Source organism: Mustela erminea, chromosome 15 (assembly GCF_009829155.1).
Source record: "Mustela erminea isolate mMusErm1 chromosome 15, mMusErm1.Pri, whole genome shotgun sequence".
Classification (NCBI taxonomy): Eukaryota; Metazoa; Chordata; class Mammalia; order Carnivora; family Mustelidae; genus Mustela; species Mustela erminea.
Genome location: NC_045628.1, coordinates 76,485,835 through 76,499,245, shown reverse-complemented (window position 1 = coordinate 76,499,245; position 13,411 = coordinate 76,485,835). Strand labels below are relative to the sequence as shown.

The following is a 13,411-nucleotide window of genomic DNA, read 5'->3' as shown; positions in this document are numbered from 1 at the left end:
TCTTAGTAACTTAGAAAAACCCAGTATCTTTAGGATCTGATTTTCCTAACTACCTCTTGGAAGTATCAAATCCTATTCGCTTCCTTCCAAAATACGGAAAGTTAAGTGAAAGTATATGTGTGGAATTTTTCCTCTCAGCTTTATTGAGATACTAACATATAACAAGGTATATGGCGGGATGGTGTCATACAAATACATACTGCAGAATGATTACCACATAGGTAGGTCAGCACCTCTGTCCCTTCATGTAATTACATTTTCTTGTGTGTGGTGATAACTTTAAAACTCTACTCTTCTAACAAGTTTCAAGTATATAATACAGTTTTTAAATTATAGTCACCATGATGTACATTAGATCCCCAGAACTTACTCATCTTGGAGCTGGAAGTTGGACCAGCATCTCCCTATTTCTTCTGCTTCTCAGTCCTTGGCAACCACTCCTCTATTTCTTTGAGTTTGGCTCTTTTATATTCCACATATAAATGAGAACATATACTGTTTGTCTTTCTCTGACTTATTTCACTTAGCATAATGCCCTCAGGGTCCATCTGTGATGTCAAAAATGTCAGTATTTCCTTCTTTCTTATGGCTGAGTAATATTTCATTTTGTGTGTGTATGTGTGTATACACAGAATACATACACATAAACATATATGTATATACCACATTTTATATGTATATCACATTTTCATTAGCTATTCATCTGTCAGTGGTCATCTAGGTTGTTTCCATGTCTTGGCTATTAGGAGTAATGTTGCAGTGAACATGGGGGTGCAGAAATTTCTTCAAGATTGTGATTCCATTTCTTTTTATTAATACAAAGTAGTACTCCTGTCTTATCTGCAGGAGATACAGTGGTCCTCTGATCTGTAGGGAATACAGTCCAGTACCCCCAGTGGATGTTTGAAATTGCAGACAGTATGAATCCTCTGTATACATGTTTTTTTCCTATGTATACATATATACCTATGCTAAAGTTTAATTTATGAATTAGGCACAGTAAGACATTGGGAACAATAATAAAATACAACAATATATTAATATATTGTAATAAAAGTTACATGAATGTGGTTTTTCTCTCTCTTTCAAAATATCTTATTGTACTGTTACTCCCCCTTCTTGTGATGATGTTTGTTGATAAAATGCCTACATGATCAAGTGAAGTAGGGTGAATGATGTAGGCATTGTGACATAGTATTAGCTTACCACTGGCCTTAAGATGCTATGTCAGAGGATCGTTGGCTTACATATGGTTGACTGAGGTTGACCATAGGTAACTATGGAAAGTGAAACCTTGGAGAAGGCCAGGGGGCGGGGTGGGGGGACTAGTTTAACCAGAGGTAAGATTGCTAAATCGTGTGTTCTGTTTTTAATTTTTGAGGGACCTCCTTACTATTTTCAGTAGTGGCTCCACCAATTTACAGACCCGCTGACAGTGGTCAAGGATTCTTTTTTCTCCATGGCCTTGCCAAAACTTATCTCTATCTTTTGATAATGGCCATTCTAACAGGTGTAAGGGGGTATTTCATTATGGTTTTAATTTGTATTTTCTTGATGATTTGTGATATCAGGCATCTTTTCATATGCCTGGTGGTCATCTGTGTGTCTTCTTTGGAAAAATGTGTATTCAAGTCCTTTGCTTATTTTTTAATTGGCTGTTTTTGAAGGGCTGTTGAGTTATAGGAGTTCCTTATATATTTTGGATATTAATCCCTTATCAGAGGGATGGTTTGCAAATATTTTCTTTTGTTTTATGGATTGCCTTTTTATTGTGCTGATTGTTTCTTTTGCTCTGTAGATACTTTTCATTTGATACAGTCCTACAGGTTTATTTTTACTTTTGTTGCTTGTGCTTTTGGTGTTTCATTCAGAAAATTCTGGCCAAGACCAAGGTCAAGTAGCTCTTCCCTATGTTTTTTTCCCAGTTGTTTACAGTTTTGGGTGTTTATGTGGAATGTTTAATTAATTTTTTAACCCTCATTACTGGCCATGTTTAACCCTCTCTCCTCCTTTCTCTCTTTTTTTGTTTAGCTTTGTCAGTTGTTTCTTTGTTAGGGAGCATCAAAGTTGTGTCAAAGTTGTGTATTCCAAAGGAATGTAAACCAGTTTTAATATAGCAAGAATCAGTCACTACCAGAAATTTGGTAATAAATTAGGGTAAACTCTGTTTCTAAATGACACAGTATTGTAAAGGATGGGATGTTTATAAGATTGCTTTATTGTCCTCTGACAGTTTAATATTCCTTTGTTTTGCAAATATTGTTATGCTTAGGTGCTTATTTTTATTTTTTTAAAGATTTTATTTATTTATTTGACAGAGATCATAAGTAGGCAGAGAGGCAGGCAGAGAGAGAGGAGGAAGCAGGTTCCCTGTGGAACAGAGAGCCTGATGGGGGGCTCTATCCCAGGACCCTGAGATCATGACCTCAGCTGAAGGTAGAGGCTTTAACCCACTGAGCCACCCAGGCGCCCCTTAGGTGCTTATTTTTAGTCCAGTGGATCTTTCTTAAAATTTACTAAGGTGAGATGTTGAACATAGATACTTAAATTCTGGCATGTTCAATAATAGTTTTATTGTAGTACCTTTATAACATAGGAAGAAAAGAGAAAATTGGATTTAGAATTTGAAAACATTGAAATAAAAATGCTGTATTTAAATAATTTGACTCTGAAATTGTACTCTATTTTTGAAAACTATTTTATTTTATTAGGAAAAGGTAAATAATAGATGCTGTAAGGGTTTTGGTTGAATATAGGAACTCAGCCCCTTTTGGATTTCTCTGTCATCATCATTGTCTTTGTTATAAAAATAACTACATTATAGAAAATAATCTGAGAAAAGACTAATCTCTCCCAATCTCAACCCAATAACACAAGATTAAAATTTTGGTGCGTGTCTGTGTGTGTATATATATGTATGTGTGTTCAGTCTTATAATCTGTGTTTGTATATATGTAAGCACACTAATTATCATACTGTAAATAATTATCATACTGATTATCATACTGTAAATAAAAATACATTCCCTTTTACTTCACATTGTAAACAGTTATGATACAAACCATTATTTATTAACCTCATTTTCTAAACCTTTATTATGGAAAATTTTTTTTTTTTTTTAAAGATTTTATTTATTTATTTGACAGAGAGAAATCACAAGTAGATGGAGAGGCAGGCAGAGAGAGAGAGGGAAGCAGGCTCCCTGCTGAGCAGAGAGCCCGATGCGGGACTCGATCCCAGGACCCTGAGATCATGACCTGAGCCGAAGGCAGTGGCTTAACCCACTGAGCCACCCAGGCGCCCCTAAAATAATACTTTTAATACTTGTATATAAATGGACAAAGTGATGAACAACTTCACATGTAAATCTTCAGTATTTCTGATTATATTCTGCTACATCTGAAATTATAAACACTAATTTAAAAGATATGAACCATTAAAAATCTTTTTATAATTATAAAAGGAGTACATTCTAATTGCAGACATTTTGTGTAATAAATCTTAAAAATAGAGACTAAAAATTACCTCAGCATTGCAAGTAATCCCTAAATATTAGTCTGTTTGGGCCACTGTAATAAAATTTCACAGAGTCGATGTTTTATAAACAACAGAAGTGTATTTCTCACTCTTCTGGAGGCTGGGAAGTCAGGGATCATAGCACTGGTAGATTTTGTGTGGGGGTTGGTGAGAACCTACTTCCTGGTCATAAATGGGTACCTCATGCTCTCACATGGTTGAAGGGGCTTGGGATCTCTGTAGGTATCTTTTATAGGCATATTAATCTTATTCCTGAGGGCTCTACTCCCATGAGCTAAGTACCTCCCAGAGGCCCTACTTTCTTTACCATTATCTTTGGGGGTTAGGATTTCAACATAGGAATTCTGTGGTTATACAGAAATTCAGATCATAGCACCCTATATTCAGCCATCAGCTTTTTGTTTAGTTTTTTTCTTATTTGGGGGTTGGAGTGGTTTCAATGGTCATCAGAGGCTATGCCTAGAAGTGGACGACCTACTTGAAACTTAGCTTATTTGTAAAGCATACAGCTTTGTACTTAACTGGCAGCTTGGAAAATAGCATCATTCCATATAGTTACTGGAAGGTAGCATCTACAACAGATTGTCCATTACTTTGTTGATATATCATGGATTGTCCTACTAGTTAAAATCATTCTGTATTCATCTATCCCAAAATTAACAGCTTATCTATATTCCTGAACTCTATCTCATTGCTACATCTGCAGAATTGTTTTTACTGAATTATGAGTTAATGTGAGACTGCTGGTCTGTTTCATAAGCTAGGTTAAGAGAAACAGCCCTGAGAAACTTCCATCTGTTTCTCATATAAAGATTCACAGGAGAAATTGCAGTGTTTTATATTCTGCTGTCTTGCAAAGTTAAAGAAAATGATGAGAAAATGAAATGCAAGTTTGGTTTATTTCTTCATGTTATGCCTGGTGGTGCTTATGTGGCTAATATAAAATAAATTACTTTATCTGTGGGAAAGAAATCCATCAACTTGAGCATTGATGAACAGATTTTTAGAGCTGAGCCAGTTTTATTTGGTCCTGCCTTTTGTTATGAACAGATAAATAATAAATGTGACAGAGATTTAAGACTTCAAAGTTTATTTAGAGACATGGAAACTACATCAATATTTTGTGCTTTTAAAGAATTAAAATATTTGAATTTTCCTTATCTTTCAGTTCCTGGAATAGATGGAGGTGCTTTAACGGATTCGAGTCTCACAGATTCCTATTTCAGCACCAGCTTTATTGGAGTCAATGGATTTGGAAGCCCAGTGGAAACAAAGTATCCTTTGATGCAGGTATCCTTATGTGGTACTAAACAGTGAAGTTTATTCCAGTGGTGGGGGATATCTACAGTCTTCATTTATTCCTAAATTTGTTGAGTAGGAGGTAAGGTTTTAGGAAGTGATAAGGTTAGGTGGGATAAGGTTGGATTCAGGGTGAGCTTTCAAGGGTGGAGACTGGGGTGGGATGACAGTGGAGTACGTAGATGATAGAGGGAAAGAGACTAATTTCACTACTCTGTGTTTTGTGGGTATGGAGTGAAGGTCTTTCAGGATGAAGACACTAGAGGCTATAGAGTATAAGAAAGAATGGAACATGTTTAGAGTACAGGGAATAGCCTGATTTTACCGAATCTATAAGGTATATGAAATACCCATTGGGAGAGGATGTTAGAAAGCATTTGTTGACTTTATACATAGTCACTTCATATCTTCTGAGATGGATATTGGACTTTATATTTATTTTATAGACAAGGAGACTTAATAGTTATGTATGTTGCCCAATATAACAAGTTATGGAAATGCAATTCAAAATTGGGGTGCAACATTGGTTTTAAATCTGGCTAGTGAGTAAAATTTTTGTTTGATGTGTCATAGAGAGTATTTGGAAATTTTTGCATGAATTATTGTAATCCATGTAGCAACATTTGTAGGAAGATTAGAGTGTCAGTAATATGAGAAGTGGATTAGAGGGGAAGAAACGGAGAGAGTCTGAATTAGTTGAATATTCTCAATTCTGTGTTTCTCAGTGATATTATATGTATCTATTTTGTTTTTCAGAGAATGACTAATAGTAGCAGCTCCCCAAGCCTTCTAAATGACAGTGCCAAGCCATATGCAGGCCATGGTAAGACTTGGTCCCTTTTTATCTTTTCTGTTTCTGATTCTAAAAATAATATGTTCATTGTAGAAATCTTAAAAATTATAAATGGGTATGAGGAAGAGAATAAGAATGATGTTATTTTCACTCCAAATAACCATTATTTGGATTCCATATAATTTCAAATAATCGTTATGTCTGAGTGTGAAAATATATATAAATGTATACATACATAATATGTAATAATACTTAGTCAAGTATATACATGATAATACTTAAGATTGCATTAAGTATACTTTTAAATTATATCATGAGTGTTTCTTGATCGTTATAAATTGAATTCTATTGGTTATTTTCATAATTTACTAAATGTTTTTTAAAACTTTTTTTAAAGAAGTATGTACTCTAATATTGGACTGTGTGTATGAGTCTGTATTCATATTTTGAGTTACACTTTTGGAAACATTCTTAGACATGGAATTACTGTTTCAAAGATTATGATCATTTTTAAGGCTTTTGATAGGGAATTTTCAAGTATCTTTCTGTATCCTATTTTAAAAGACAGATGTTAAACAAAAAATAAAAACAGATGTTCAGGAATGGTGTCTTAAAATATGTAACAATTGAGTGTTAATACTCTGCATCAATAAAATGCAAACAACTATTATTAATGGTGAGAATAGGAATTTGTGTGTTGATTATTTTCTGAGATAGACATTTTATGTGTGTGTTTCAAATTTCTATCACTATTTGGATATTTCAACTTTTTCTTGCTGTAGGAAAAAACATTTTAATGTAGAATAAAATTATTAGAAACTAAAATTTGTAGTGTAGTAATATTTTTAGCTTTCCCATGGAGTTTATATGTTGACTTTTAAATGCTATTAAAAGTAGACTAAAGGATGAATAGTATTACTTCTTTTTCTAAGTGCCTTGAATGTATAAATTACATAAAAATATTTTATGTCTTGTTATTTTATTAGCTTCTCTTTCTTTGCATTATTAAACCTTGTTAATTCTAATGAAGGACCAGACTATGAAAATTCAGGGAGATGAACCTAGAGAAATTAAGCAGCAATCTATACTGCATTATGAAGAGATTTAAGATTTCTTTAAATGGGAACACTTACTATGGTTTTTAGAATTTTATAGACAATTTAATGAGAAACATAAGATTAACTAGAGCTCAGAATTGAAGATAATGATATTCTATGTATATCATGCATACCTTTTCAGAAGCTCTTCTGATTTATTAAGTGAAAAACAGTTTAGAGATACACTTTTGTTTGTAATTTCTCGCCACAGAGTAATAGAACTTTGAAACTATAAAATCTTTGAATTTCATGTTTACCTCTGTTTTTAGTAAGAATTAAAATATCTGGTGATAAACTTATAAATATGGAATGTTCTCTAGAATAGATGGTTTTAAGGCGTTGCTTAAGTGTTAAAATCCAAGTCCAGTAACTTGGAGTGTGGTTTACGATCTTGCCCACCTCACTGCCCCTTTAATTTTCCTCATGATTTGGTCTCAAGCATACAAACATTTACTACAGGTAGCCTTCCTTCCTTCCTAAACACATTACTGATAGCATGGTTAAAAGTCCTCTTTTCTTTTTTTCTGTTTGATTTTTCTTTTGGTTATAAGCAAATGCATCCTACTCCATATAGGTTCTGATTAAATATGTACTGAGTGTTTGCTGAACGAAGTATTCTCCAGTTTGTGTTTTAGTCACTTAGAAAATATTTGAATGTTTGTTGTATGTGAGGCATTGAGTTTAACAGTAACTGTGGTGTATGATTTATATTACTGTTATAAGCATTGTCAAGTTAAAAATTTATTAGATTTGTGAGTTACTTGAGTTGTCTATATGGAAACTTATGTAACTTACCTTCCAGATCCTCTAACTTCACCTGCTTCATCCTTGTTTAATGATTTTGGTGCCCTCAACATCTCTCAGAGAAGAAAGGTAGGTGAAGTTGAAATTTATGTGAGACTAAATGGAATACAGAGGTGATATTGGGGTCATCACCTATGTAATGGTCAATATTCTCTTAAGTTGGGGGGCGTTTTTATGGACTGTGATATTTTTCTTGCTTTTGTTTGCCCTTTTCCTTGGTATATATTTCATATATATAGAATTTGATTTGTGTCTGTGCATGAAATAGAGATTTTTTTTATGCGAAGGGATGAAATCCTTTTGCTCGTTTTCTTTATCTTAATCTGTTTTCAAGAATACATCTAATTTAATGTTATGGTTGCTGTTAATGTGACCCTTTACAGGCACATTAATCATGTCTTCACTTTATTTTTTGACTGCTTTGTCTAAAATTTCAATATTTCTCCCCTAATTTAAACGCCTCATGACAAGGCAACCTTAAAAATCTTCAACTTTTCATAATTGGTTCACCTGTTTGAAAACAGTTTAAAATCTGTTTATGTTAGAAATTTAATTTTTTTGGAATTGAGGTTGATAGGCCATGCATAGATTTTGAAGTATTATAGGGACTAGTTCTGTGACAAGGAGAAATGAAGTTTTATTACAGTTTGAAGCCTCTGAGTCTTAATGAGAATCATTATGTCAATAGTAATAATGATCTAGAGAAGGTGGTAGTTTTAGTTGGGATCAGTAGCCCCTGAAGAGGTTCGGGAGGTTGTAAATCTTGGTGGAAATTACTGCCATGTTATAACTAATTTCAGTCTCCTAAGTAATGGAAGAAAGACCCTCCCCCCTCATAAAGAATATTAATTTTAGGAAATTGATGCAAGTTTAAGATTCTTTTAGGAAGTTATCTGATTGGAGGGTAGTATAAAATGAAATTGAAGAAGCCTAGATAGTCTCAAGAATCATGGGATCAGGTATAAATGACATCAGTACTTTATGTACCTACTATTATTTTCATTTTGAAACGAAAGATCAAGATTACTGAATGCTTTTAATGATAAATGAAAATGTGTGGGCTTGATTTTAGAGACTTACTAATGGGCTATCATCAAGAACACATTTACTCTTGATTTGCATGCTATTCTCATAAATTGGAATATGTAGTTTCTGAATCCTTATAGTAGAAGGGGAATAGAATTGACTCATTGGCAGTAGTGGGAAGTGACAGTAGGCAAAGCCAGTCAATATGGAAGGAAACTGAAATGCTGAAAAGCCAGATACAAGCTAGAAAGCAAATTATCTGGAGCTCTTTGGTATAAGGAAAAATATAAAGCCCTTAAGTAGTCTTAGGGGGTCCCCTTTTTAAATAATCAGTTAATTGTGATAAATTGCTTTTCCGATCTATGAGTAGAAAGTAAAACTAGAATGGCAGATAAACACTTAAAAAGTGTTCCTAATATGAGGGTTTAGTGGACTATACCTTTAAGTTGAAATATATGAGTTAGAGCTACTCACATTTGTTTTTGAGGAAATGGTAGCAATCTCTGGAGACTGGAAAAAGGAGGATATATAGTGCCTGTTCTTTTAAAATTTATTTTAGTAAAAGAAAGTGGCAAATGGAAATGTTATTACTAATGTGACCTCAGTATTTGGAATGGAAGCAGATTAATATGGTAAAATGAGCACTATTTTGAAACTTCTGAGGTCCTCTGGCTTCGTGACCTTGGTCCAGCTTCCTGGGCTTTAATGAAATGATGAACATGGCATGGATAATGGCTATGGTATCTTTAATCTTAAATCTCAGTGTCTTTAATCTTAAAACTCAGTGTCTTTCTAAACTGAAAGGACCTATGTATTAATCTCTACTTAGAAATTCAGGGTTCACATAGTATATCTTTGAAGGGCCATATTTTCTTGCCATTTACATTTAAAATAATATGAAGGGACATAAGATTTTTTTTTTCCAGTAGTGGACTATATAGTTACTATGTTTGGTACAGGTTGCATATGTTTTTAAAATTAATGGTTGAATTAACGTTTTGAATTTCTTTGTGTTAGAACAACTCTTACCATAAGTGTTGCATGCTCCATGTTGTGAATTGAAGGCATCTGTAGACTTTCTTTTGTTGTAGTAATGCTTAATGTCTGTTTCATGATGCAGTTTTAGTGGAAGTAACTCAAATTTAGGTAAATATAATTCTGGGTTAATCTAAGCAGGCTGTCATGATTACTTAGAGACATTTTCTTTCATAATGATATTGGAGAACAGATAGGCCATACCTACTACTATTTCATACCTAAATTATTTTCTGGAAATCTTACTTGATGATATTACTACATTTTGCCTGGAGAGTATATGAGTTATTGGGATCCGATCAATCTACTGTTTTTACTGTAAGCAGACTTACTATGTGCTATGTAGGAAATTGAAAGAGTATTGATGTTTTTACTGCCCTCTAAGGTCTAGTTGACGAGGCAATACATGAACCTACTTAACAGCATATTAATTAGTATTAATTTAAATATGATGATTGCTAAATACCAGAGAATTTTCTAGATGTAGAAGCATTTATGGTGAAAAGATGTTTTGAGTTGGGGTTTTTTGAAGTTGAGGAATATGTTGTGGCAAATACTGAGAAGGTATTGCTTGATTATTGAGAGTTAGGATCATCAGCAACTTTTAAAATTCTCTGTATCATAGATCAGCTAAGAGATGATGACTGAGGACCTTGCATCTATAGGAACTAGTTGAAGTAAAATGTGGGATGTGAAAAACAGTATTAAACAGGTTCATAGCCATTTGTCTGGGTTGCTTTATTGTTGCTAGATGTGTGACAAACTTCCTGAAGAGTTGTGTACTGAGAAGATATGCATTAGGGCAGTACTGCTCATGTGCAGGGATCGGGGCTAGTCCCTCAAGTATTTGTGACCTGTATGTAGGGAGGTAAGTTAAAATACTGAAAGTAGATTTTTAGAAACTTCTATAATAATCTGATAATTTGATACTGTAGCATCCAAATATGTGCTTATTTTTCTAATAACTCACTTTTACTTTATAAAATATACAACCACAATATTTAGGAAATTATTATTGAATCTTCATGGTATTTCACAACTGATGTTTGAGAAGCTCTGATTTTTTTTTCTACATTAGACATATTTAATATTATAGATAGGGAAAGTAACTAGTGTTTGAAAATGTGTAAAATTATTGTTGGCCAAGAGTGGCAGTAGAAGAAATTAAATCATAGCTGTGTACTCTGTAGGAGAGTTAAGTCCCCCAAAATGCTGGAGACGGAGTTTTGATGAAAATGAGAGCTAATATATTTGAGAGTAATACATGAGGAAACCTAAACAGCCGAATAGATGATGCTGTGATCTGGCCTGGTGGAAAAAGAGGTGAGAGTCATCCTGAATCACAACTGTGATCTAGAGAACAGTACAGTTTTGGGTAAGACTCCTTTGGGAAGAAAGTATCTTTATAACAAAGTTAGGTATTGAAATACAGATATGTATAAATGAAGTGAATCAGTACTATGACATCTCAGTAGATATTCTTGCTATGCTGTGAATTTTTATGCAGGGTGACCACAAATGATTGAGACATGTCCTAAGCAGAGTGAGAAGCCCTCAAAATTTGTATTTGGCATTATTGGCTTTCTCTTGTATACCTTTCTTGGCCTCTCTTTGCCTTCTTTTGTAAGCCATCGAGAGTCCTTTTCCTACTCAGCACCACCCCTCCCCACCATCTCTTGCCCACTACCCCCATTAAAGCAAAAGGGCTCTGGTGCCTGTCATTTATACTTGTTTTAGTTGTACTTTACTTTACAATCAATATGCAGCTTTGCCTGGATATTTGCGCTCCATTTCTAGTATTGGGATAACAGATTTTCACTTTAGTAAATTTTTAACATTTTAATAACAAGTTAAAGTCTTTAGACTTAGGGGACAAAGATTTGTGATGTATCCTGTTTGTTTATTCTCGATTTTAAAACTGTTAGGATGAGGGAAGTGGAACCAGGTGGGACCAAGGGATTTGGCTTATTTGCTGTTGGTTTATTTGTGAGGAGATGTAGGTTTTAGAGGTTCAGTTCTAGATTATTCTGCTTGAGGTCAAAGTTCACTAACTAAAGTTTAATTTAGTTAAACTTTCTCTGCTTCCTTCCATGTTTTATCTCAGTTTGGAACCTCCTTCCCACTGTGTTCTACCTCAAGATTATACGTTCCTCTTTCAGCCATCTTTATTACAAAATTTACTGGTGGTATATATTGTATTTTCTGATTAATTTGACATTTAAGTTTTTTCTTATAACAATTCGGTTGTCATGTCTTCAAAAGATGACTTTCACACTGTTTCTACTCTTGAGAACAAAATATGGAGTAACAAGGAACGTGGAGAGTATTTATGGTAGGGTTCTTTTCTGGAGAAAGCTAAACTAGATTTGGAGAAATTAGTAGAATTATGACAGGCATAATTTGGAATGTAAATCCTTTCTTAATTCTTCTGATGGGTTAGGTTTATTTTGGAACATCAAGTCAAGTATTGATCTCAGGAAAAATAAAAAGTGAGGAGAAAATGGAGAAGATAGTGAACAATAACTGAAATCTTAATGGAAATTGCAGTATAAAACTAAACTTGTAAAACCACAGTGTTTGAACTTTTTTGTATATGTTCTCAAATACTGTTTTACTTAGTGTTTAGATTTGCAGGTCAGCCATATCAGTATCATTTACTTATGAGTATTGTGCAAGTCATGTGTCTATGTAAAATTGTGTTTGGAATTACAAATTAAACAGAGCTGTTCTTCTTTCACTGGAGTAGGCTGAGCCTCCATTCATCTCCACTTGCCGTGCTGTGGGAAGGTGTACTATCCCAACTTAAACCAGATGTAGTGAGGTTGTAGATTTAGAGCTAACATATGGGTCCATATGGGAATTGGTTGAGTCGTTGGAGTCCAGATTCCTCTAGGCAGGGAAGCACCCATGGTTATTGTTTATAGTTTGCTCAGAGCCCCTTCGAGAATTTTTATTTCTCTCAAACACAAGGAATAATAATAATCTAGCGGTATTGAATAATGGTTAAAGTTTTAGGGTTTGGAGTTGGATGCCAGGAGTCTGAATCTCCATTTCTTCACTGATTATCATTGTGTCTTTAAGCTTAGTTAAACCTTTCTTTCTTCATTCACAAGATGAGAATAATAACAATACCTTGTGCCTACTATGTGGAGTTGTTACAAGGACTAAATGAAATGCATTTCCTGGGTAGAAATGCCCAGTAAATGGAGGTTCTCATTATAGTAATACATGGTATTAGCCAGACCTTTCTAGCCTTATTTGGAAATTGTTGACTGTTGTTAAATAAATAAATACCTGTTGCTGCCCACTCTGGATCAGGCGTGTTATAACTGCCCCCTGGAGAAGTAGTTCTCTTATAGCTGCTCTGAGGATGTCTGTCTTTTCTTTGAGGTGCTCTGTCCTCTCCTCCTCCAGCATTTCTTTTTTGCTTCCTCCTCACATAGCTGTTAACTTCTCAAACATGTGCTTTAAATTTGGTGAAAAGCTATCTGGAGAGTTCTCATGATGTACTGGCAGACGGATAGAAATTTGATTTTATTCATATCGATAATGATTTTCTGTATCTGTTCCAGGTAATATGGTGAACTTAAGTAATTCTTTAATAAATAATGTTTTATATTACTTAATCTCCCCAGCAGGTCTTTGAGAGAGATTATTTGAGAAATGGAAATTTTGGGAGATCAAGTAATTTATGAAGAATGATATAGATAATTATTTACATTTCAGAGAAAACAAAAAGTCTTTAGGGCAATATGAGAGATAAAATGAATCTTAGATACAGTGAGAAACAGGTAATGGAAACAGGCTACTGGTAATATGC

General features: G+C 34.0%; 1 protein-coding gene across 6 annotated transcripts in view; it reads left to right on the top strand.

The window, feature by feature from the left end:
* Nucleotides 1–13,411, top strand: part of PAN3 (poly(A) specific ribonuclease subunit PAN3) — a 128,875-nt gene that overhangs the window by 15,873 nt on the left and 99,591 nt on the right. For all 6 annotated transcript variants that reach the window (XM_032314389.1, XM_032314387.1, XM_032314386.1 and 3 more), the window contains exons 2-4: nt 4,706–4,827; nt 5,593–5,659; nt 7,529–7,599. In XM_032314389.1, the coding sequence (XP_032170280.1) occupies nt 4,822–4,827; nt 5,593–5,659; nt 7,529–7,599 (144 nt within the window). In that variant the 5' untranslated portion in view covers nt 4,706–4,821. The remainder of the gene's footprint in view (nt 1–4,705; nt 4,828–5,592; nt 5,660–7,528; nt 7,600–13,411) is intronic.